This window comes from Pleurodeles waltl, chromosome 12, assembly GCF_031143425.1.
Source record: "Pleurodeles waltl isolate 20211129_DDA chromosome 12, aPleWal1.hap1.20221129, whole genome shotgun sequence".
Lineage (NCBI taxonomy): Eukaryota > Metazoa > Chordata > Amphibia > Caudata > Salamandridae > Pleurodeles > Pleurodeles waltl.
The window spans coordinates 616756615-616782569 of NC_090451.1; the positions used below are offsets into that span (position 1 = coordinate 616756615).

The following is a 25955-nucleotide window of genomic DNA, read 5'->3' on the forward strand; positions in this document are numbered from 1 at the left end:
CTGTATTTAGGGGCTCCCCTGAACCTAGGAACTCAGATTCCTGCAACCTAAGAACAAGAGGACTGCTAAGCTGAAAAACCCTGCAGAGAAGACGGAGACACCAACTGCTTTGGCCCCAGCTCTACCGGCCTGTCTCCCCACTTCTAAAGACACTGCTCCAGCGACGCTTTCCCCAGGACCAGCGACCTCTGAATCCTCAGAGGACTGCCCTGCTCTAGAAGGACCAAGAAACTCCTGAGGACAGCGGCCCTGTTCATCCAAGACTGCAACTTTGTTTCCAAAGAAGCAACTTCAAGACAACTGCGTTTCCCGCCGGAAGCGTGAGACTTGCTACTCTGCACCCGATGCCCCCGGCTCGACTTGTGGAGAAACAACACTTCAGGGAGGACTCCCCAACGACTACGAGACTGTGAGTAGCCAGAGTTGCGACGCCTGCAGAGGGAATCCCGAGGCTCCCCCTGACTGCGACTGCCTGACTCCCAGATCCCGATGCCTGGAAAAGTCTCTGCACCGCAGCCCCCAGGACCTGAAAGATCGGAACTCCAGTGCAGGAGTGACCCCCAGGAGGCCCTCTCCCTTGCCCAGGTGGTGGCTACCCCGAGGAGCCCCCCCTTGCCTGCCTGCATCGCTGAAGAGACCCCTTGGTCTCCCATTGATTTACATTGGAAACCCGACGTGTGTTTGCACACTGCACCCAGCCGCCCCGTGCTGCTGAGGGTGTACTTTCTGTGCTAACTTGTGTCCCCCCCCCGGTGCCCTACAAAACCCCCCTGGTCTGCCCTCCAAAGACGCAGGTACTTACCTGCTGGCAGACTGGAACTGGGGCACCCCCTTCTCCATTAAAGCCTATGCGTTTTGGGCACCTCTTTGACCTCTGCACCTGACCGGCCCTGAGCTGCTGGTGTGGTAACTTTGGGGTTGCTCTGAACCCCCAACGGTTGGCTACCTTGGACCCAAACTTGAACCCCGTAGGTGGTTTACTTACCTACAAAAACTAACAAAAACTTACCTCCCCCAGGAACTGTTGAAAATTGCACTGTCTAGTTTTAAAATAGCTATATGTGATTTATTTGAAAAGTATATATGCTATTGTGATTATTCAAAGTTCCTAAGGTACTTACCTGCAATACCTTTCATTTGAAGTATTACATGTAAAATTTTAACCTGTGGTTCTTAAAATAAACTAAGAAAAGATATTTTTCTATACAAAAACCTATTGGCCTGGAATTGTCTGAGTGTGTGTTCCTCATTTATTGCTTGTGTGTGTCCACAAATGCTTAACACTACTCCTTTGATAAGCCTACTGCTCGACCACACTACCACAAAATAGAGCATTGGTATTATCTCTTTTTGCCACTATCTTACCTCTAAGGGGAACCCTTGGACTCTGTGCATACTATTCCTTACTTTGAAATAGTGCATACAGAGCCAACTTCCTACACCATGTTACTGTTAGTTCCAAGTTGGGTCTGCTGACAATTGAATCCTATAATAAATAAATATGGGGGCGCAAGCCAAAAAAGAACAAATTTGTCACACATTTTGTGCTGCGTGCTCCCATTCACCCAACAGAAAATCACTCAGTGTGGAGGCCGTGAAATATATCACCATTTAAGAACTGTTATTACAGGTAAATAACTCTTTGTAAAAGCTACTATTCTGATTGCAAGTGAAAGATATTCAGTAAGCTACAGCGGTGAGGTCCCAAGGAGTACTTTTCCTTTTTTATAGGTAATCAAAATGTAACTCATTGTTGCTTCCTTAGTAGCTCTAGTGAGAGTGTTACAGTTCATTCTAAGCAGTGTGACACCCTTTGAATTCTGTTTTTAGTTTGTTTGTTAATTGATTTAGGTATTATATACAAAGATTTCATCACACCCTTTTCTCATGTTCCTTGTAGAACTGGAGTCCAGACATTCCGTAGAGATCATGACCGGTTTTGGGTTCTTGCTGCCCACACCAACCTAAATCTCTTTGCTGCAGGTAAGTCCAAAGTTGCATCATGCTGCAGCTTAACCACTTCAAATCAATACTAAAACGATACAGCAGATTCTGTAGAATCTTTCTACACAAGTCATTATTTCCAGGTCACTCACCCACAACTACTCTTAAATTTGATTAAAAAAGTTGTAGACTGGGTGGCTTACTCAACTTAGTCCTTCGAGTTGTGACTCATAAAAGTCACTGACTGATATCCACTGCCTTACTGAACGTCAGATGTTTTCATTTAATTTTAGCTTTCTTCTCATTAAACATCTAGGTCTTGTCAATGTGTAAAAGATGGCTTTGGTGGCACTTGTGTAAGAGAACAAAGCATGGTATAGAAAGATTGTTATACTGGAATATCGTTTGCAAACTCCCCATGATACGTTAGCATTAATTAGCCTTGCTCCTTCGTGAACAGATCTTCAATATGATTGAAATACTAATAGGCATGAGAGAATCTTTGCTTGTATTGGAGAGAGTTATTAGAAATCTATCATCTAAAGGTAAGTTGAAAATTACTTTGTTGGACAGTGCTGGAAAACAAATTATCTGAATCCTCTATCTGTAGGTGAAACAGAAGAGCACAGTGGTACAGTGTGGCCCTTTGCTGCTATTTAGTCTTCTAGCCACCAGGCAAACTGCTGTGACACTATCAGCAATCACAGTTTGTGTGATAAATGTTACATTCAGCATGCATATGCTACAAACTGCCCACAGCTGGTTCGAAGCCATGTACTATAGGCTTCTTTTATTTTGATGTCCCCACTACTTCCCGATCCCCTTTGCTCCCAGTTAACTCCAGTGCTTCTCCATATTCCTACTTGGTCATTGAGGCTGGATCACACTGAAGATAAAAACAGACTGAAGAGATGTGCTTCAGAAACGAACTGTGCTGTAAGCTCCATAATTACACTCAGAAGCTTAACATTTAGTGTTAACATTCTGTACACTTTACTTTAGGCAACTCTATATAAAAATGCATGCAACAACGTATCTATTAAATACAATTCTAAATTTACTGAGTATTGTTACTGAAAACATCTGCAATACTATAGTGATGCCTGAGTCTGTGCTGTGATTTATATTTCCCTATTCCTGAGCTGAAATATGGAGATTTGTATCAGAAATACTAATTTGCTTTATTTCTCAGGACACGATGGAGGAATGATTGTTTTTAAACTAGAACGTGAGCGCCCGGCTTATGCAGTCCATGGAAACATGCTGTACTACGTCAAAGACCGCTTCTTACGTCAGTTGGACTTCAACAGCTCAAAGGACGTAGCAGTCATGCAGTTAAGAAGGCAAGTTGTTGGGCAATGCCTACAAATATGTTTTTTCAGCAGGTCTTATCCTATGGAAATAAGATCGCACTAGAATGTCACAACGTGTGAATTGACATTCTCATATTGGTTTTTCTTTAGTTTCGCATTCTTAAAATTTCTCCAGGGGGCCTATAAAAATGCTATCTCTAGCATTAGATGTAGCTATTATACTGGAACTGCCAAAGACCTCAAAGGTTATTTCTTTTTGGTGTTGCAGAGTTTCATCTTGCACTGTCATCATTACTTTCTCAGTTCTACTTTGACTGTTGCATTTCCTTTTTTACAACGGCCACTCATCCCAGAATTCCTCTCGATCTCTATGTATACCAGTCCTCTACCAAGAACATTGACATTATCAGTCACTTTTTCTTTAGGTGAAGCTTTATTAAACAGGCGCTTTGTTTGTAGGTATTTGAATTTGTATGTTTGTAGATGTTTATGCATGCAATGACACTATGAAGTATGAACTTATTCAATACTGGATATTGCCCATTGAAGAAGTTCTATTTGACTTGGACTCTGCAGATCTGAGAAGGCGAATTCATTACTTATTTTTTCAACATATATAATAGGATCTGCTTATAAGTAAGTGCAGTTGGTTAGGTTACATACCCGCTTCCAAGACGACTCCATCTGCCTTCCTGAAGGAATGACCATGTCAGTTAGAAAACGGTTCAAGGTCCAGATGACTTGTTTTTCATGAAATTATACAGCTCATGTTAAGAGTGTCATAGTAAATCTATTTTGATAAAATCATTATCTCCGTTTATAGGAAAGTATGGCCATTCCAGTTTTTTTTTTTTTTTTGGAGGCTTGTCACCTGTCCCAAACGGATTCTTGTGCGCAGTTCAAATAAATACTTTAGTCTGGTATTGGATATAAATTTTAATTTTCAATGTCATGTGATGTATGGTACAATGAAAGTCTTATAGTGGACCGAGACGCATTTGTCAGCTGTAGCTATCATACGTTTATAGGCAAACTAGGGTAGTTGTATATCTTTGAGACCAGAAGCATCTAAGGTATATTACTTTCCTAGATCCACGTAAAAATAGAAACTTAGTGACAGAATGTTTAATTATACCTTGAACATTACTTCACAAAATTTCTATTTTTGTCTAATGTAAAATCACTCTTGTGGATTCCAAGTGAAGTTTGCTGTTTGAAGGATTAAAAAGGATTTTGTTGTCTTGTTCTGCTTTAGAAATCTTAGAAAGTGGTAATTTTCAGTTTTTCTGTTCATTCCATTTTCAGAGTAAAACACACTTGCACAACACTTTTCCTCATTTTAATACTATAAGTGGCTACAGTCCTAAATAATTTAGAAAATATGGCAATTTTTAGAACGCCTAGATGCGTAGAAACAAATTTGGCTTAATTATAATTTCTTGGAAAATATTAAGGTTTAAGCAATCTAAATGTCAAAACCAGTGCTTCACACTGAGTTAAATAACAGGACCTAGAGGTTACAGGTACAGTTAATCTTCACATCACCACCATGCCACAACCCCATTAAACTACAATATTTGTTAATTTACCCAAGTGTGGCTTTTTTATTTCTCATTTTACATCGATTTTCTTACTTTTGTTCTGAGGAGGATCTCACACACTTTTTTCTTTAAGAATGATTGTTGCTTTACTACATGATGCCTGAATCATTGTCTGAGTGTACACTCTAGAGAACTAATTTTGTAGTTGGTTAATGCCTAAAACTTAAAGTTTTAAAACACATCACCGTACAATTGAAACCTTCCGAAATGGGTGCATTGCAATGGTTTTGTGCACAAAGAGAGAAAAACAGTGGAGAATGCATGAAAAGAATGGGTAAGTCATGAAAGTCTGTCACATTGGGGAAAGCAAAGATGACACATCTTCAGCTTCAGGAATTGGAGGAAGTTTGTGAAGCATGAATGACTTAACTTCGTTACATACCCAACGTTCATCTAAGATCTGTTGTGTGCCAGAGTTTTGGACGCTATGCCACCCGAGCAACATCACTCAGATTCTGGTTTCAGCAAAGGCCCCTCCAATTGCTAGTTGACTGCTTCAGATGGTAGATGGTAGAGATATGCGGTTACTGCTGGAGCCTTTGGGGTCCTGTGAGTTTTCAAGGAAAACGATGAGCCAACTACTGTGAGGTCTCAGAAGAAAACCACTGAAATTGTTGAGCACTGCTGCACCCCTGCAACATACTATGGCCAGAGAAAGATGCAAGGGGGGGGGGGGGCACGTGCGAGTGTCAGCCGCGCAGAGGGAGCAGCGAGTATAGGAAGAGTTCTTGAGACTCCATAGAAGAATTGCAGGAGGCCACACCTAAAAGGAAGGTTGCATTGCTGAGTTTGAGAGGCAAAGGGGGCTGGTCTTTAGAAAGATTCTCCATTCCCCCCCACCCCCCACCAAAAAGAAACGGGATGCTGTATACATAGGGGGTATATTGGAGAAAATAGCCTTACCCTGGTGTGTGGATTTAGAATTAACTCGACTTCGTATATGATGGCCCTGGTCTATCTAATGCAAAGGTACTCTAGGGAAATTATGGCCCCCAAAGTTGTGAAAGCAAGGCAGATCAAAAGTGGTAAGCAAAAGCAAGGCGCTTTATCGAATGAAGCATCTAGTTTCTTTGTAACACAGGAATCTACCAAGAGGCCATGCGAAATGGGAGCTGTCTCACTACTCTCAAATACAACCGATACCTCTTTCGCTTTATTGGATCTCACATCTCTCCAGCAGCTACTTCAGTCCCTTCTTGTCCCTGATAAAGACATAGGTATTTATTTTGATAAGAAATTAGGGGACTTGGAAGAGGTCACCAGTTCAGGTGCACAGGCCAGCCACGCTCAAGTTTAGGTAGCTGATGTAAAGAACATAGGTGCCCAACAGCAGCAAGGAGCAATGGAGACAGAGCCATCAATGTGAGAGAAAGGGGTGTTTTACGACCTGAACAGAAGTGAGAGTGAGCAGTTAAAAACTAAAGACTCTTGCAGCACACCAGAGGTGGAGAATGTAGTGGCTAATAGTCCAGCTTCGACCAGGGGAAATACAGCCCTGAGTAGCTTAACATGAGACAGTAATTCTTCTTTAAATGGGATGCCTAGGGACGTCTAACGGGGGAGAGACTATTCTTAATGGCTCCTTAGATCTGAATCTGAGGCTGTAGTGCGGCAGAGTTCAGAGCGAGCTTTAAACAAAACCAAACTAAAGGAATGTAGTCCAAATGCAGCATCTCGTGTCGGGTAGCCCTGGGATGTTAGTTCTGGATAGAACTCTGTGCTAGAACCCGCTGCCCCACAACCACTTGTATGGAATTATGCTGTGCAGCGCCGTGTTTCTGGCTTTTGCCAAGATCCCTGCCATGTGATGTTTTTACTTTGAGAACTACTTGGAGAGGGTAAATCCATGGTAAATGGTAAATCCATAAGACATCTGCAGGCTAAGCAAGCCAATGAAATGAAGCAACAATTGGTATTGGTTACCAATAGATGTGATGAGCTGGAGCAGCGAGTTGGTAGCTGTGTAGATGAAGTAGAGGTGGCATTATTACAGATGGAACGGTTCCAAAGTGAGAATAAACTCCTCTGGAGAAACAAGAACATTTGAAAAATCACTCCAGGAGATCAAACCTCCCTATTATCAGAGTACCTGAGGGAAAGAGGCCAGTGAAGGACCAATTGCACTTGTTGAATCCTCAATAAAAAATGTCCTTCCAGAAATATCTCAGGATCTGACTATCACGAGGGCCCAGACAGTGTTGCCTTGTATTCCTTCTAACTAAGTTCCTCCTTTGTGATTTTGGTACATTTTCTGGATTATAGGAACAAAGAGAAGATCCTTTACAAGGCTATCACGGAAATGTCCTTTTCAGCAATGAACAAATTCATCTTTGAAATTTATTCTGATATGACTCTTGGAACTACCAAGCGACATAATGAATAATAAAAAAAAAAAAGACTGTGCTGTTTCAGACTGTAGGTGCTCTGGCCTCGCTGATCCAGATGGTACAGTTAACGGTTTTGTACAAAAGGCAGTTCTTTTTGCTTCACTCATGTGTCTGAAGCACAACATTTCCTAATCGAGATAAAGCAGAGTTTAAGATGGTGTGATCTAACTGCACCTGATCACTGTAGAGCTTGATGGGAACAGTGTAATAGCTATGTAGGGTTTGGTGGCTATCAGATTCTGATTACTTAATTTCTTGGGAGGAACTTTATTAGTTTTTTGGACATCTACTTTATAGTGGACTATTGTTGAACTGTCAAGATACGTTAACTTCAGTGATAAATGTTGGGGTTGGTGATAGGGATTGGTGTGCTGGGGGGAGTTGTGTGTCTCGAACTGGCGTAAAAACTGCAACACCTTACCATGGTGTTGATAACCTTAGGACTTGTGGGAGGGTGTTTGTGGCAGGAGGAGGGGTGGTGCTCCCATTGCAGTGAGGTAGTTGTGTTGAGTGGGTGGATGGGGGAGGGGGGGTGTCGGCAAGGGGTTTGCCGTAGGAAGAAAGACGGTGTAGAAAATGCAGTTTTGTACAGGTTCTTAAGTGCTGAGAAGATTCGTGGTAGGGATTCAGTAGAGTAGAACAGATGTGAATCTTAAACCAGATTAGGAATATTTACCGCACTTTAACCCCTACGGTGCCTTGGACGAGGTGATCTCATGCAAGGCACCGGTTCCCGGGTGCCTTGGACGAGATCACCTTGTCCTGCACCCGGGAACCCGGGGGAGCACTAGTGCTACTCCCATGTGCCCCCCGCCCACACACCCCCCGTGACGTCTGCGCGGTGATTGTTACAGAGGCCTCCTCCTTCGTGCTGGAAGCTGAGCTTCCAGCGCGCTCTGAAGAGAAATGCAAAGCATTTCTCTTCCGATCACATGGAGGAGGCCGAGAGAGGCTTCAAAGGGAAGGAAGGATTGTAAAGCAAGACACAAGGGATTTCTTTTCAAAGTTAAACTGGCATGAGGAGAGTGAGCCCTTGGGCAAGGGTCGCTCCCAGGGTGGGCATTTTTTTTTTTTTTTAAGGCCTTTTCTGTCCCCCCAGGGGCAGATCGGCCTATTAGACCGATCTCCCCCAGGGGTGGCAGAACCCTCTAGTCACCAGGGATCATTTTTTTTTTTTTCTTTTACTTTTAGAGGTGGGGAGCTACCCCTTAGGCAAGGGTCGCTCCTCTAGGGGGCAAATTATATTTAGGCCATTTCTGCCCCCCTTGGGGGCAGATTGGCCTATTTTTGAGGCCGATCTGCCCCCAAGGGGGACAGAAACCACTAGACACCAAGGAGGTTTTTTATTCTTCGTGAATTTCACGCAAAGGGAGCGACCCCTTAGGCAAGGGTCGTTCCCCTGGGGGGCAAATTTATTTTAGGCCATTTCTGCCCCCCTGGGGGGCAGATCAGCCTATTTTAATTAGGCCGATTTGCCCCCAATGGGGGCAGAAACCACTAGGCACCGGGGATTTTTTTTTCTGTTTTACAGATGGTGAGCGACCCCTTAGGCAAGGGTCGCTCCGCTGGAGGGGCAAATTGTATTTAGGCCATTTCGGCCGCCTTTGAGGGCAGATCAGCCGATTTTCGGTCAATCTGCCCCCAAAGGGGGCAGAAACCACTAGGCACCGGGGATTTTTTTTTTTTTTGCGCCAATGTCACGCAAGGGGAGCGGCCCCGTAGGCAAGGGTCGCTCCCTTTGTTGGGGGGTCAAATTTATATTAGGCCATTTGTCCGGGGACAGATCGGCCTATTGGGGTCAGAAACCTCTAGGCGCCAGGGCTATTTTTTGTTGTGTTTTTTTTTTTTTTTTTTAAGAGCTGGGGAGCGACCATTAGGCAAGGAGGTGGAAGGTGTTTGGGGATGGGGGCAAATGTATTTTAGGCCATTTCTTCCCCCCATCATCCCCCCCCACCCCGAGCCGGTTGAGCGAGAGGCCAAAATCCACAGGTAGGCACTTTGTAAAAAAAAAAAAAAAAAAAACACCTCCGTTTTCTGTGAAAAATTGTGATGTGTCCACGTTGTATTTTGGGCCATTTCCTTTCGTGGGCACTAGGCCTACCCACACAAGTGAGGTATCATTTTTATCAGGAGACTTGGGGGGAACACTGGGTGGAAGGAAATTTGTGGCTCCTCTCAGATTCCAGAACTTTGTCACCGAAATGTGAGGAAAATGTGTTTTTTTTTTTAGCCAAATTTTGAGGTTTGCAAAGGATTCTGGGTAACCGAACCTGGTCAGAGCCCCACAAGTCACCCCCATCTTGGATTCCTCCAGGTCTCTAGTTTTAAAAAATGCACAGGTTTGGTAGGTTTCCCTAGGTGCCGGCTGAGCTAGAGACCAAAATCTACAGGTAGGCACTTTGCAAAAAACACCTCTGTTTTCTGTCAAAAAATGTGATGTGTCCACGTTGTGTTTTGGGGCATTTCCTGTTGCGGGCGCTAGGCCTACCCACACAAGTGAGGTATAATTTTTATCGGGAGACTTGGGGGAACATAAAATAGCAAAACAAGTGTTATTGCCCCTTTCTCTACATTTTGTCCGTCCAAATATAAGAGTGTGTAAAAAAGACGTCTATTTGAGAAATGCCCTGTAATTCACATGCTAGTGTGGGCACCCCGGAATTCAGAGATGTGCAAATAACCACTGCTCCTCAACACCTTATCTTGTGCCCTTTTTGGAAATACAAAGGTTTTCTTGGTAGCTATTTTTTCACTCTTTATATTTCAGCAAATGAATTGCTGTATATCCGGTATAGAATGAAAACCCACTGCAGGATGCAGCTCATTTATTGGCTCTGGGTACCTAGGGTTCTTGATGAACCTACAAGTCCTATATATCTCCGCAACCAGAAGAGTCCAGCAGACGTAACGGTATATTGCTTTAAAAGATCTGCCATTGCAGGAAAAAGAGCAAAACGTAGAGAAAAATTGCTGTTGTTTTCTCCTCAATTTCAATTTTTTTTGTTTTCAGTTATTTTCTGTAGGAAACCCTTGTAGGATCTACACAAATTACCCCTTGCTGAATTCAGAATTTTGCCTACTTTTCAGAAATGTGTAGGTTTCTGGGATCCAGCATTGTTTTCACGCCCATTTCTGTCACTGACTGGAAGGAGGCTGAAAGCACAAAAAATCGTAAAAATGGGGTATGTCCCAGTAAAATGCCAAAATTGTGTTGAAAAATTGGGTTTTCTGATTCAAGTATGCCTGTTCCTGAAAGCTGGGAAGCTGGTGATTTTAGCACCGCAAACCCTTTGTTGATGCCATTTTCAGGGAAAAAAACACAAGCTTTCTTCTGCAGCCCCTTTTTTCCCATGTATTTTTTTTTTTTAAACAATATTTTCACTGTATTTTGGCTAATTTCTTTGCCTTCTTCAGGGGAACCCACAAAGTCTGGGTACCTCTAGAATCCCTAAGATGTTGGGGAAAAAAAGGACGCAAATTTGGCTTGCCTAGCTTATGTGGACAAAAAGTTATGAGGGCTTAAGTGCGAACTGCCCCAAATAGTCAAACAAAAGGCCTGGCACAAGAGGGGGAAAAGGCCTGGCAGCGAAGGGGTTAAGGTGGTTCACTTTTGTTTATCTGTAATGCAGTTTGGAAAAAGATTGCTTTTTGCCTTGTATTGCTGCTTTGCAAGGATGTACTTCACTTAGCACTTTAATTTGCATGAGCACTTTTACAAAGAATGAAGTGATTCATGCTAGTTTCAAGGTATTTTCTTTTAATGATAATGGGGTGAATACTAGATGGAAAAGACTAGCAGTAGAAGCTTTAAAGGCACAGTCCGACAGTAGTATTTTTGCAAGAGACTAGAATTCCATCTGGTAAATTGAACAAGTTTAGTATGTTTAAAGCTTGGACAGGTGTAAGTGGTTTTCTTTTGTCAGAGCAGCCCATAGAGGTGTTGTGATTTACATCAATAGGAATGTAGTGTTACAATTCATTCATAGCCGGCAGACTCTGAGGGCCGATGATGTTGGGTGATTTGTTACATAGACTCCAGTTAAATCTAGTAAGTGTGCGTGCTCCTGTTGAGACCCATCCCAGTTTAAGAATACTTTTCAATCTCTAGGGTCGATTGAAGTAAAGTTATCTCTTGGGGTTGTGGGAATGGGCTTTTAATTTCCTTCAAAGTCCAGGTTTGGACACTACAACCAGAAATAAGAAGCAACATAAACCTAAAACCACAACCATTTTTAAGGTTCATTCTAGAATGCTTAAGCTAATGGACCCATCAATAGCAGGCTTTCCTGACAAAAAATAATTCTGTTGTTTTTCTGATAGGTATAAAAACGCAACTAGTTTACTTTTTTACTTCCCATGTAATTATGTTTAAATGGATATAGCTACTAAAAGTGTTTTCAGATCATTTGGCATTGGTGATTGACATTTTTGGTGGTCAGCCAATGCTTAAACCCCAAAGATGGGTTTTTAATAAAGTTTATTTAGAAGATTGAAAACTTTTTTGAGCAAAATAAAGGTACCACTTCTGTGACCATGGTCTGGGATGCCATGAAAGCATCTGTATGAGCCTCCCTGATCTCCAAAGACATGTGTTGGTCCAAATTTCTAAAAGAAGAGAAAGTTTGCCTGGAGAATCGCATTAGTAATGAATATCAGAAATTTCCCAGGGCCGGGTCTCGAGAAAATAGAAGGACTCTGGGTGAGGCAAAATTTGTGCTTCAGGAGTACTATTACGCTACAAATTATGTACTGAATTCTAATTATCTGCAACACATCCATGAAGAGAGTAATTATGCAGGGAGATTCATGGCGTTGGAGTGTGTTAGCAGGGCCCTATGATGAAGCATGCCACAAATTGTGGGTGAGGGCCGTTTTCTCCACATATAGATGTTTGAACTAGTCTGGTCTTTATACCAGACATTATTCCTTGTCCTTTTTTGTGAGAATACAATTGGTTTAAGGAGGTCGGACAGGAATTTCCTCTCACCCCTTTATAGTGTTTTGATGTTCTGAGGAGCCAGACATTCCAGGAAACATGCTCTGTCTTACGAAGCCAGGAACATGTTACATTCGCTAAATCCCAGTATTTATATAGCTCTTGAAAGACTTTCAAATCTTTTTAAATATGATCATTGAATCTGCAAATAACCCAGTTAGTTTCTGCATTGTATAAATGTTCCATATCTTCATCCACCATATGCCTGGTGAGATGAAGCTTTCATCTTCCAAACAGTGGGATTAATTTAGTCTCCCCAGGAAATTGCCCAATGAGTCGCCGATCAGGGGATTGCATGGGATGCATCCTATCCTCCCCAGATGGCCCAGCAGAATCACAACTGCATTGAGTTGGAGAGCAACTACTGTATGTGTTTAATGGGCTTCAGCCAAGTTACCTTAATATGATTGGGCCTGTGGGCCAAACCACCAAATGTGAGTTGTACCCCTCAACTGAGAATCCTTCCAGCACATAACAGTGGCCATGAACACCCCCTTAAGTCTACCCAGAGTCTGGCACCACCTGGTAAGTACCTTGGAGGCACTCTCCTTTTATTTAGTCAAGTTGCCGCTTTTTAATGTACACTCCCTCTCTTCCTCATCTATGTCCCTCACAAGCTCTTCCTCCCATTGAATAATATAATTTTGTAGGACTAGATCTGGGGCTGTGTCTAGACCATGATATAAGCAGGAAATGCTTTTGGGGTTGCAGGTTATTCGAATGAAGACTCCATTATGGTCTTACATCCACCTTGAGTTCAATTTTCCCCTGTGCTTGCCCAGTGTGAAGCCTATTTTTGTTTAAACCTCTCTTCTCTGCATTTGATTTGAGGTTTCAATTTCTACTTCGTTTTTAGGGTTCTCCTGTTGAAATAAATCACATAGCCTGTGTGGACCAGGCCTTTCAGGGTTTAAGAAAAGTACGTCATGTTTGTCGTATTTTGATAAATCGGGGTTATGTGTTGAGTTTATGGAGCACTGGAAGGATGTAACCCTTTCCATAATGGGCTAAGCCTTTGCAGTAGCCTAATAATTTATGCATCGTATTTAAGAGTGCATCTTTGGTCTATAATAAGAACGAAGCCAAGCACATGTAAGGAAAAAGGAGATAGCACTTACTCAGTTAGCAGCCCAGGCTTTGTCTTCAGTGGTTGCTTCTATTCGATCTCTGGTTGAATACGAGTGGTCCCTAAATAACAGGAAGCATCGGGTAAACCTAGATGTCCTTTCACCAGAACTTTTAGGGGGATTGCATTCATGATTTACCCTCCCATTTGTAGAGTAGGAGACTAGATTGTATCACTTTTAGGGTCTGTTTAGTAATAGCCAGAGGGAATGTGTGCGCACATATTATAAGGAAGCAAGTTCATCTTGATGCTGTTGATAATCATAATCCAGAACAGGTTGAGCCTGCTGTTGAGATACAGATCTTTAAAAAGAATGTCCATCAAAGGAGGTCGATTACAGTTACATAGTGTATTGCATCACCTTGGCAACCATATCTCAAGATAATGCAATGTATATGTGAATTATTTAGTTAATGTATATGTGAATTATTCAGTTTAAGGCAGTTTTAAGGCAGAGCTTTGGTGGTATTAATATGAAAGCCAGACAGTCTAGAGAATGCTCCAATTTCTTTTTGAAGTGCTGGGATGGACTCCGCTGGGTTTGTCAAGAAACATAAAAAATAATTGGGGGGAAAAGTGGAGATTTGTATGTCTTGCCTTTGATACTGATGCCTTGTGTAGCTCGATTATTGGTGATTCTCTGAATGAGGAGTTCCATGGCCAGGATGAATATTAAAGGGGACAGAGAACAATCCTGTCTTGTTCCTCGCATTGATTTTATTTGAGCTGTCGGATTTGCATATTTTATCATCATGAAGGATTCACGACCGAGCCTATAAAAGTTTTAGAAAGGACCTATTGGATGTAACAACAGTCTATCATTGTCGAATCATGTTGTTTTTTAATGATAACATTTAAAGCCGTAATTCTCAGTTACTGTTGCTAATAGGCAGTCCATTTTTATTTTTTTTAAAGAAAAGTGAAATCCACAGCCCTAACGCCATGAGAGCATGGCTAAATGCTGTACCAATGTGGGTGTGCAAAATATAGCATTTTTTGTAAAAACTAATGTAATGGATCTCTGAATCTGTGCAGTCTCATTGCTGCTGTGAGAGTCTGTTGATGGTTTCCCCCTAGAACCCACTTTATTTGTGATAGTTACTAAAATATATTATATGGAGCTTCAGATGCAGGACAAAAGCTTTTTGTCCTATTCAGTTGTGTGCTCTGTTGTCCAATGATACCTATGGATAACCTTGTTCAGGAACTGACTTGGAAGTTGCCATGACTTTGTGTGTAAGGAAAATGTGTTCACACATGTGATGGAAGCTTACTATTTATCATATCATCTTCAGATCAATAGCATTATGCTTCTTGCTTGGGGGGGTGGAAGGGGGGGGGGGTTTGTCTTCAGAGGTTTTGCACAAAAAAAAAAAACAGACACATCACCTGTATCTTTCCCCATGTGTTAAGTCTTTATCTCTAATCTAAAGTTGTATTGTTGGTGTTCTTAGTAATTTGGTTTTTTTTCTTTTACTTTCCAGTGGTTCCAAATTCCCAGTGTTTAACATGTCATATAATCCTGCAGAGAATGCTGTCCTGTTGTGCACAGTGAGTATTTGTAGGATTCTGGCTATCTACGTAGTGTACCGGTGTATGGGTATTCCATGCAGATTGTCCAGTCGACCTGTATTGGTTTACAGAGGTTTAATTAATAACCCTAAATGCTCTTATATGGTATTGTGGGCGAGCAGTTTAGGCTTAACCGAGGGTTGTGCTAGGCATTTGTTGACCACACAGAGTCAATAAATGAGAGGCACACTCAAGAAGAAACTTGAGAATTGTTTTTGAAAAATATACCTTTACACTATGTTTCAACACCAGAAAATCTTCAAAGTAAAGTACTAGTTCAGTGTTATTGTTCACAGTGGAGTAAATAAATACACCAGTGCACTTTTACACAGTAATGACATTCCATGGGTAAAGTATATTTACTGCATACGGGTACGTGCAGAAGGATCTGGGGGGGCCCCTTTAGGTCATATGGTGCTAGGGGGTCATGGTCACGAGAAACAACAGCAGTTCAGTTTTACTTGCCCTGGGGCATCCGGGTGTAGATGTGTTGGTTGGGTCGGGTCCCTTGCGCCCTGCACGGTTGGCGAACAGGGGGCCACCTAGAAAGAGGCTGCAGGGGGGACCTTGGACAAGTCCAGGAGCTCCCAATGGAGGCCTTAGTTACAGAGGGTCCTGGGAGCAAGAGGGCACAATCTATGTTTGTGGATCCAGGCCGGGGAGCTCAGGTGCAGAGGGTTTTGGTCGGCTGGTCCTGAGTGTCAAAGGCGCTCACGGTGCTTGGCCACACCTGCAGAGGGGGAAGAAAAAACAGACATTCGGGCCACTCTTGTGGGTAGCCTCTAGGGGTGGTTTCTCCTCTAGGACTAAGGGGCTGCACCCGTCTGAAATTCCTGCACACCAACATAAAAAAAAAAAAAATTAAATAGATCCATTTGGTTAGAGATACAATTGTATCTCTAAACAAATCCATGAAATTAAGTCTGCGCTGTCGGTCCCAGGTTGCCTCCCGTCTCACTTTGAAGTAGGAGACAGAAGCCAGGGAGTAAGGAGTAAATCAACTTTTTTTGCACTGTGATGCACGACGCAGGGTTTAGCTTTCAAAAGACCTTCATTCCATTGTTGTCTACGGTGGTATCCACTACAAGCCAGTGTGTCTTTTAGCATCATGATTTCTGGTGTTGGAGTCTTTATGGCTGCTTGAGGGCAGGCATCTCTCATTCACAGGCATTGATCCTACTATTTCCTATTCGTCACACAGTAGAAGTGAATACAAGCACGTCTAGTTTAGTGCCTTGTCCTCTGGTAAGTGTTATAATGCTGACTTGGGTTATTTATATTGTTCTGAGACACCTTGTTACCTTAACCTCCCCCCACTTTGACACCCCAGGACCTGGCTGCAGATCGCTGGCCCTCTCCGAAGTGGAGCTGCTGTATTTGTTCCTCCGCTAAATTGTTCCAAATGATAAGCAGGGTTCTGACTTCCTTTGCAAAGTTTATCCACATATTTCTCACATTGAACTTGACTCGGATTTGTACTTACAAGAAAGGCAGTTATCTGCTGTATGGGTTAAAACTGGCCAGGTCTTCATGCCCTTAACATTAATGCCAAAAAAAATGGATTGAATTGCGAACAATGAATGTTAAAAACGTTAAGGTATTACGTGTCCGTGATTTCGTTCTTCACTTCTTTTTCACGTTTTACTTAATGTTGCATTCGCCAAGAGAGTTAGCTATTTCATCGTGCTCTGTTTCTGTGTTTCTTTTTGTGCATTTTATTACTCTTGCATAGTGCATACTTTGACCTGTGCCAGGTGCTTGAGGAGCTTTGACTGAGAGCGCTGGTGCTGAGGCTGAAGGCAAAGCAAAGTGCCTGTCAGTGTTTTGGCTCCTCTGCAGAGCACACAGAACAATGGCCATGTATTCCAGCTACAATTGAAATTCAGTGTAAATGTGTACGAAGTGTGTGCAAAGAGGTCAAAATATTGAGAAGGCAAAAGAAAAAGGAAATAAAGTGCACATGTGTATGAGAGCAGTGTATGCTTGAGATGGAATAATGAGGGAGATGCAAGGAAATGTATTCAGGCGACAGTGAAAAGAGGGTGCTGAAGAGGAAAAAGAGGAAATTGAAAACGTAATGAATGGATGAGATGTGCTGAGACAAAGGGCATACATATCTAACATAAAGCACACACAACTGATAGCCATGCTCCTTCCACGGGCCTTAATAATATTTAATTCATAGTCTCACAATTTCAGAATTGAAATATTTCCAATGTTAATTATTTATAAGAAGTCATTGTTGTTACTCATTTATCTTAGATAAAAACCATTGACAAAGTCAATAGGACCGACAAGTTTTAGGTGTATGTCGTTTGTTGTGATATATTTTTGGATGCAGTAACATCTCAAAGAGAAACCAAAATACAGGTCAGTGGCACACTAAAGAGAATCACAGAAATGTATTTTACATGTCTCTTTTAGAGAGCCCCCACTTTTTTCATCCCACTTAAAGACCTGGCGGCACATATTTCTGTATGGCTGCCAGCCACTCTGTGTGCTTCCTGAAGCCTGGTTAGAACATTTTCTCCTTAAGTTGATGCCACATGCAGTGCAAGACACTACACTAGCACACACTTTAAAAGGCCTGAAGTTGTCAAGCTGTACAATTTCACATTAAAATACTGTGAACTTATTATTGCAGTAACATACTGAACAATTTTTAATGTGTTTAATATTTCAAGGCTGTGCATTCCCACTGCTTTATAAACCTTACTTTCTCACTAAATTAATTTGCTTTCAAGTGCACCATTTGTCCATTTTTTTTTTTCCATTTTTTTTTTCTTGGGAGGAGGACCCACCCTGGACCCCACGTTTGTCCATTAGGCTTGCTCGCTTCACTCGCTACATAAGTCATACCCAACTTTTACACCGTACCACTTTCAAATGTCACCAGCCACCACTGGTAGCCTCGTCAGTTTCGTCATCCCTTGGGTGCAGGTCATTGGACTAGACACCACTGCCGCACAATCACAGATTGTGGCAAAATGCTCCAGTGCCATAGTGTATTTCTGACATGTGACCACCACTTTTTGCTTGGTAATTGATGCAATTTTGACTGAAAGTGCACTGGGTTGCTGCTAACCAGATCCCCAGTGCGAGATTTCCTGCCCTAAGACTGTGCAATTGTTACCCAGTTGGCAAAACCTTTGGCCCCTCTGTAAGTCCAGAGTAATGGGAACCCCTGATACCTATGGCATTGGTACTAAATAGGGTCCCCAAGGGCTGCAACATGTTTGTACCACCCTCTGGGACCCTCACCTAGCACATGCAGACTGCCATTGCAGGCTGCGTGTCATGGTGCAGCCAAAAGTTAAAACACCGCTTAGCACACAGCCTGTGTGTCCTGTCCCCTCATACTGTGTGCAAAATGTGTAAGTCACTTATACAGCAGAACTTACAACCCTAAGACAGGGTGCATTATATTACGTATGAGGGCATAGCTTCAAGAGCTATGTCTTTCGATTCGTAGACATAGTGATTGAGCAGGGAAGACATTTTAAGTACATGTGCTGGACACTGGTCAATACGAGTTTCCCAGCAACGTAATGGCTTCACTGAAACAAGGGATGTTTGATATCAAACATCTCGTATATTGGTAAATCCTCTGATGCAGTGATGGATGTATTAATACATACACCTAAAGGGCACCTTAGAGGTGCCCTGTGAAAATCTACCAACTACCCAAGTGAGGACTGACTAGTTTTAGCCAGCCTGGCACCAAAAACAAGATTCCGGCCCTCTAGGGTGAGGGCTTTTGCTCTTGGGCAGCCAGAAGCAAAGCCTGCTTTGGGCAAGGTGTTCACACCACGCCCAACAGGATGACCAGCAAATCTGCATTCCAAGGCAGGGGGCTTAAAAAGGCCCCACCACCCTTGGTATGCAGATCTGGCTTCAAAGGAGAGATGCAGACCTCACTGCCTCCTGGACCATTTGGCATCAAGACAGGTGTGACATTTAGTATTCAGAGACGTGGGTCCAACCTTCGGGCAAGTCCCACCTCTAAAGTGAGGTGCTGGATATGAACACATTTAGAAATCTGCCATCTTGGTGTTGACAGATTTAGGAACTCTGGGACAGGGTTATGCCCACTTCCCACAGGAAATGGTCCTATAGAAGGTGTAGTGACCCAAAGTAGCGAATTGGGTACCACCCTACACTCCCCGAAATGCCCCTAAATTCAGTATATAGGGGAGCCCCTAGCACCAGGGAATCAGATTCCTGCTGACCTACGAAGAAAGATACCCGCGATCCGCAAAAGCAAAGACTTAGGAAGAAGCCCTGCCGGACAGTCTGCTTTTCTCACTGATTTGTGCCGAAGTTGACTCGTCCTGCAATCTGTTACGCCTCAAAGCCTGGGAGGCCTGCCTGCCTGCCTTCATCAAAGGCCCAGGAACTCCATGGAGCAGCAGAGCTGCTTCCCTGCATCTTGCAGGCACCCCAAGAGAATTGCAAAGATTCTGGACCACTGAAAACCCGACACCTGAAAGCACCACTGCACCCATGCCTCTTGGCCCAAACTGAAGTGGGCCAACTGTGCCAATTTGGTCTCCGGGCACTCCAGGGGCAAAGCCCACGAAGGACTTGCCCACTGTTGACTCACTGACACTGCCTGTAGCCTCTGCCCACAAGTCCCCACAACCACAAGTGCTCCAGGTAGAGACAACCTAACGACTCAGACACCTCTGTACCAGTCACCCCTGGCACGTCCAGAAAAGTACCAAAGGTGTCCCTCCGTCCCTGAGCATCTCAAGACTTGAACCAACCTGTTGGTTCTCCTCGACTGGACTTCTAGTCCTAACCTGCAACCTCCTTTCAACTGGACCGATCCCCGTTTAATAACATTGGGCACCTGATGTCATACTACACCTCTGCACCCAACCGCCCTAGTGCCGTGCGGTATGACCTGTTGGTGTGATCCTGACCGTTGCCCAATACTTATCTTAAATCCAGGAGATTGGTCCTGTAAGTCGCTGTACTATACCTGTTTGCCATATTTGTTTTTCTTCCATAGGATAACATTGCATCTTCCAAAAATTGCACTGTTGATCTCTCAAAACTGTAAAGATTTTTCTTTTTTTGGCAAAAAACATACATACCTGATCGCATTGATTCTGGTGCTTAAACATATATAAAGATAGTTATTTTTGTAAATTGGTGTGGATCTGCTTATTGCGAGTTGTCCCATTTATTGACTGTGTATTTGCAGATGTCAAACACTCGTCTCTGATAAACCTAAGGCTGCCTGACCACACTACCCCCTTATAGAGCACCTTGGGATTGTTCGAGCAAGAAACTGCCTACTAATAAGGGAACCCCTCAACTCTTTGCACAATATATCTCATATTTGTTGTATCATACAAAGAGCCAGCTTCTTACATTGGTGGCAGCGGTGGGATACAAAACTTGACATTTCCTCTGCCACTCAGTTAATACGTGATACCACTAAGGAATCCAAAATTGTCTTTAGTTAGGAAGCATTTATTCAAATTTGGATTATTATTATTTTTTTTTCCCCCTTCCCCTTTTTTCTAAATTGTTGTAAAAAACTGTACTGCTTTCTGTTAAGGTTCCCAGTCCAAGATGTTTTGAATTTTTAAAATTTCAAAAAAAAAAAAAGGTTCTAGTTACTTTATACCATGCCAGAGGCAGCAGGTACGTCCAAGGAGCTCAACCTGGGCTCCTACCAAAACTTTGAATTGGCCCAACTTAAGGCCCTGTGCCAAGCATGACAACTTGCCATGGGATCTAAACCCACTAAAGCACATCTGCAGCAGCTGCTGGTGGAAAGTGATAGCCATCTCAAACAAAGTAGCCCCTCCTGAGAGTGAGGAGGAGGAGGAGGAGGTGGCAGAATATGATGATTCCCTCCACAACTCCACTGACAGTAACACCTCTGAAGGCCATTCTCATGGTATCCCAGTAGATTGAGACAATGACGTTGCTGAACTCCAGAAACTAACTAAGAGGATAGAGTTAGAGGCTAGACTCTTATCTATAGAGAAAGAAATATCTGAGATGGGCCTAGGACCCCTCTTTTGTAGCAGCAAAAATTTAAATAGGGAGAAAGAAGAAGCATTTGGCCCTAGGATCCCCAAAGGGATTATCCCTAAATATTCAGAGGTTGATGTAATCACCAAATGGTTCACTTCCTTTGAGAGGGCTTGTACCATGTAGAAACTCAGCCAGCTTTATTGGGGCTCTGTAATCTGGGAACTGTTCTCAGGATAGTGTAGAGATAGACTCCTGAGACTACCTGAAGCAGATACTGAGTCTTATGACCACATGAAGGATACTCTGAGGGATTTGGACTCACCACTGAGGAATAGAGTATCAGGTTCAGGGAAACTAGAAGAACTTCCAGTTAATCCTCTGTAGATTTTGTTCACTTCATTCAAAACACTGGGTGGCTGGTTAAGAGGGAACCAGGTGCAAGACTTTGATGGACTTTATAATCGTATTCTGAAAGAGCATCTGTTAAGTAAATGTTAAATTGTATCGTTACCTGGTAAACTGAGGTCCAATTTTTCCTCAAGAATTGGGAAAGAAGGCAGACCACTGGGTCAAGACTCTGCATGGTGGGGGTGACCAAAAGAAGGGGGTTACTAAGCCCCAAGTGAAAGATGGTGACCAGTCGAAAGACAAAGAGTCTTCTAAAGACCCCCAAAAATCTGTTCAGGAGGGTGGGGACGAGACAAAAACCAGGGTAAGAACTTAGACCCTAGCAAGGCTTGGTACTTTAGTTGAAAAGCCAATGGGCACCAAACTGGAGACTACCTGTCTCAAAAAGAATCACCCTAGTGCACCTGCAGCTCCGGCTCCAATAGTAAGTCTCAAAATTGGATCCTAGGGGGACCCTGACCATGTTAGAGAGGTCACAGGAGCAACTTTAGTCTCTGAGGGTGGGGGGATGTAGCTGCCCTGTAATCTGGAGAAGTACTGACAACAGCTTCAGATTAATTAGATCAGAGTTGAAGCACTGAGGGATAAAGGTGCAAGTGTGTAAAGAAATGGCTCCCTGTTGCAGTTACCCCCCACTTTTTGCCTGATACTGATGCTGACTTGACTGAGAAGTGTGCTGGGACCCTGCTAATCAGGCCCCAGCACCAGTGTTCTTTCACCTAAAATGTACCATTGATTCCACAATTGGCACACCCTGGCACCCAGATAAGTCCCTTGTAACTGGTACCTCTGGTACCAAGGGCCCTGATGCCAGGGAAGGTCTCTAAGGGCTGCAGCATGTATTATGCCACCCTAGAGACCCCTCACTCAGCACAGACACGCTGCTTACCAGGTTGTGTGTGCTAGTGAGAACAAAATGAGTAAGTCGACATGGCACTCCCCTCAGGGTGCCATGCCAGCCTCTCACTGCCTATGCAGTATAGGTAAGACACCCCTCTAGCAGGCCTTACAGCCCTAAGGCAGGGTGCACTATACCATAGGTGAGGGTACCAGTGCATGAGCATGGTACCCCTACAGTGTCTAAACAAAACCTTAGACATTGTAAGTGCAGGGTAGCCATAAGAGTATATGGTCTGGGAGTCTGTCAAACACGAACTCCACAGCACCATAATGGCTACACTGAAAACTGGGAAGTTTGGTATCAAACTTCTCAGCACAATAAATGCACACTGTAGGAAGTTGGCTCTGTATGTGCTATTTCAAAGTAAGGAATAGCATGCACAGAGTCCAAGGGTTCCCCTTAGAGGTAAAATAGTGGTAAAAATAGATAATACTAATGCTCTATTTTGTGGTAGTGTGGTCGAGCAGTAGGCTTATCCAAGGAGTAGTGTTAAGCATTTGTTGTACATACACATAGCCAATAAATGAGGTACACACACTCAGAAACAAATCCAGCCAATAGGTTTTTATATAGAAAAATATCTTTTCTTAGTTTATTTTAAGAACCACAGGTTCAAATTCTACATGTAATATCTCATTCGAAAGGTATTGCAGGTAAGTACTTTAGGAACTTCAAATCATCAAAATTGCATGTATACTTTTCAAGTTATTGACAAATAGCTGTTTTAAAAGTGGACACTTAGTGCAATTTTCACAGTTCCTAGGGGAGGTAAGTTTTGATTAGTTTTACCAGGTAAGTAAGACACTTACAGGGTTCAGTTCTTGGTCCAAGGTAGCCCACCGTTGGGGGTTCAGAGCAACCCCAAAGTCACCACACCAGCAGCTCAGGGCCGGTCAGGTGCAGAGTTCAAAGTGGTGCCCAAAACACATAGGCTAGAATGGAGAGAAGGGGGTGCCCCGGTTCCGGTCTGCTTGCAGGTAAGTACCCGCGTCTTCGGAGGGCAGACCGGGGGGGTTTTGTAGGGCACCGGGGGGGACACAAGTCCACACAGAAATTTCACCCTCAGCAGCGCGGGGGCGGCCGGGTGCAGTGTAGAAACAAGCGTCGGGTTTTCAATGTTAGTCTATGAGAGATCTCGGGATCTCTTCAGCGCTGCAGGCAGGCAAGGGGGGGATTCCTCGGGGAAACCTCCACTTGGGCGAGGGAGAGGGACTCCTGGGGGTCACTCCTCCAGTGAAAGTCCGGTCCTTCAGGTCCTGGGGGCTGCGGGTGCAGGGTCTCTCCTAGGCGTCGGGACTTTAGGTTCAAAGAGTCGCGGTCAGGGGAAGCCTCGGGATTCCCTCTGCAGGCGGCGCTGTGGGGGCTCAGGGGGGACAGGTTTTGTTACTCACAGTATCAGAGTAGTCCTGGGGTCCCTCCTGAGGTGTTGGATCGCCACCAGCCGAGTCGGGGTCGCCGGGTGCAGTGTTGCAAGTCTCACGCTTCTTGCGGGGAGCTTGCAGGGATCTTTAAAGTTGCTGGAAACAAAGTTGCAGCTTTTCTTGGAGCAGGTCCGCTGTCCTCGGGAGTTTCTTGTCTTTTCGAAGCAGGGGCAGTCCTCAGAGGATGTCGAGGTCGCTGGTCCCTTCGGAAGGCGTCGCTGGAGCAGGATCTTTGGAAGGCAGGAGACAGGCCGGTGAGTTTCTGGAGCCAAGGCAGTTGTCGTCTTCTGGTCTTCCGCTGCAGGGGTTTTCAGCTGGGCAGTCCTTCTTCTTGTTGCAGGAATCTCATTTTCTAGGGTTCAGGGTAGCCCTTAAATACTAAATTTAAGGGCGTGTTTAGGTCTGGGGGGTTAGTAGCCAATGGCTACTAGCCCTGAGGGTGGGTACACCCTCTTTGTGCCTCCTCCCAAGGGGAGGGGGTCACAATCCTAACCCTATTGGGGGAATCCTCCATCTGCAAGATGGAGGATTTCTAAAAGTTAGAGTCACCTCAGCTCAGGACACCTTAGGGGCTGTCCTGACTGGCCAGTGACTCCTCCTTGTTATTCTCATTATCTTCTCCGGCCTTGCCGCCAAAAGTGGGGCCTGGCCGGAGGGGGCGGGCAACTCCACTAGCTGGAGTGTCCTGCTGGGTTGGCACAAAGGAGGTGAGCCTTTGAGGCTCACCGCCAGGTGTGACAATTCCGGCCTGGGAGAGGTGTGAGCATCTCCACCCAGTGCAGGCTTTGTTACTGGCCTCAGAGTGACAAAGGCACTCTCCCCATGGGGCCAGCAACATGTCTCGGTTTGTGGCAGGCTGCTAAACTAGTCAGCCTACACAGATAGTCGGTTAAGTTTCAGGGGGCACCTCTAAGGTGCCCTCTGTGGTGTATTTTACAATAAAATGTACACTGGCATCAGTGTGCATTTATTGTGCTGAGAAGTTTGATACCAAACTTCCCAGTTTTCAGTGTAGCCATTATGGTGCTGTGGAGTTCGTGTTTGACAGACTCCCAGACCATATACTCTTATGGCTACCCTGCACTTACAATGTCTAAGGTTTTATTTAGACACTGTAGGGGTACCATGCTCATGCACTGGTACCCTCACCTATGGTATAGTGCACCCTGCCTTAGGGCTGTAAGGCCTGCTAGAGGGGTGTCTTACCTATACTGCATAGGCAGTGAGAGGCTGGCATGGCACCCTGAGGGGAGTGCCATGTCGACTTACTCGTTTTGTCCTCACTAGCACACACAAGCTGGCAAGCAGTGTGTCTGTGCTGAGTGAGAGGTCTCCAGGGTGGCATAAGACATGCTGCAGCCCTTAGAGACCTTCCTTGGCATCAGGGCCCTTGGTACTAGAAGTACCAGTTACAAGGGACTTATCTGGATGCCAGGGTCTGCCAATTGTGGATACAAAAGTACAGGTTAGGGAAAGAACACTGGTGCTGGGGCCTGGTTAGCAGGCCTCAGCACACTTTCAATTGTAAACATAGCATCAGCAAAGGCAAAAAGTCAGGGGGCAACCATGCCAAGGAGGCATTTCCTTACACAACCCCCCCCCAAACGAAAGAGGATGAGACTAACCTTTCCCAAGAGAGTCTTCATTTTCTAAGTGGAAGAACCTGGAAAGGCCATCTGCATTGGCATGGGCAGTCCCAGGTCTGTGTTCCACTATAAAGTCCATTCCCTGTAGGGAGATGGACCACCTCAACAGTTTAGGATTTTCACCTTTCATTTGCATCAGCCATTTGAGAGGTCTGTGGTCAGTTTGAACTAGGAAGTGAGTCCCAAAGAGGTATGGTCTCAGCTTCTTCAGGGACCAAACCACAGCAAAGGCCTCCCTCTCAATGGCACTCCAACGCTGCTCCCTGGGGAGTAACCTCCTGCTAATGAAAGCAACAGGCTGGTCAAGGCCATCATCATTTGTTTGGGACAAAACTGCCCCTATCCCATGTTCAGAGGCATCAGTCTGCACAATGAACTGCTTAGAATAATCTGGAGCTTTGAGAACTGGTGCTGAGCACATTGCCTGTTTCAGGGTGTCAAAGGCCTGTTGGCAGTCCACAGTCCAGTTCACTTTCTTGGGCATTTTCTTGGAGGTGAGCTCAGTGAGGGCTGTCACAATGGATCCATATCCCTTCACAAACCTCCTGTAGTACCCAGTCAAGCCAAGGAATGCCCTGACTTGAGTCTGGGTTTTTGGAGCTACCCAGTCCAGAATAGTCTGGATCTTGGGTTGGAGTGGCTGAAC

At 44.2% G+C, this 25955-nt stretch overlaps 1 protein-coding gene across 1 annotated transcript in view; it reads left to right on the forward strand.

Moving 5' to 3' along the window:
* COPA (COPI coat complex subunit alpha) overlaps window positions 1-25955 on the forward strand; it is a 245868-nt gene that overhangs the window by 56101 nt on the left and 163812 nt on the right. The window contains exons 10-12 of the mRNA XM_069217919.1: window positions 1901-1983; window positions 3137-3287; window positions 14852-14918. Coding sequence (XP_069074020.1) covers window positions 1901-1983; window positions 3137-3287; window positions 14852-14918 — 301 coding nt within the window. The remainder of the gene's footprint in view (window positions 1-1900; window positions 1984-3136; window positions 3288-14851; window positions 14919-25955) is intronic.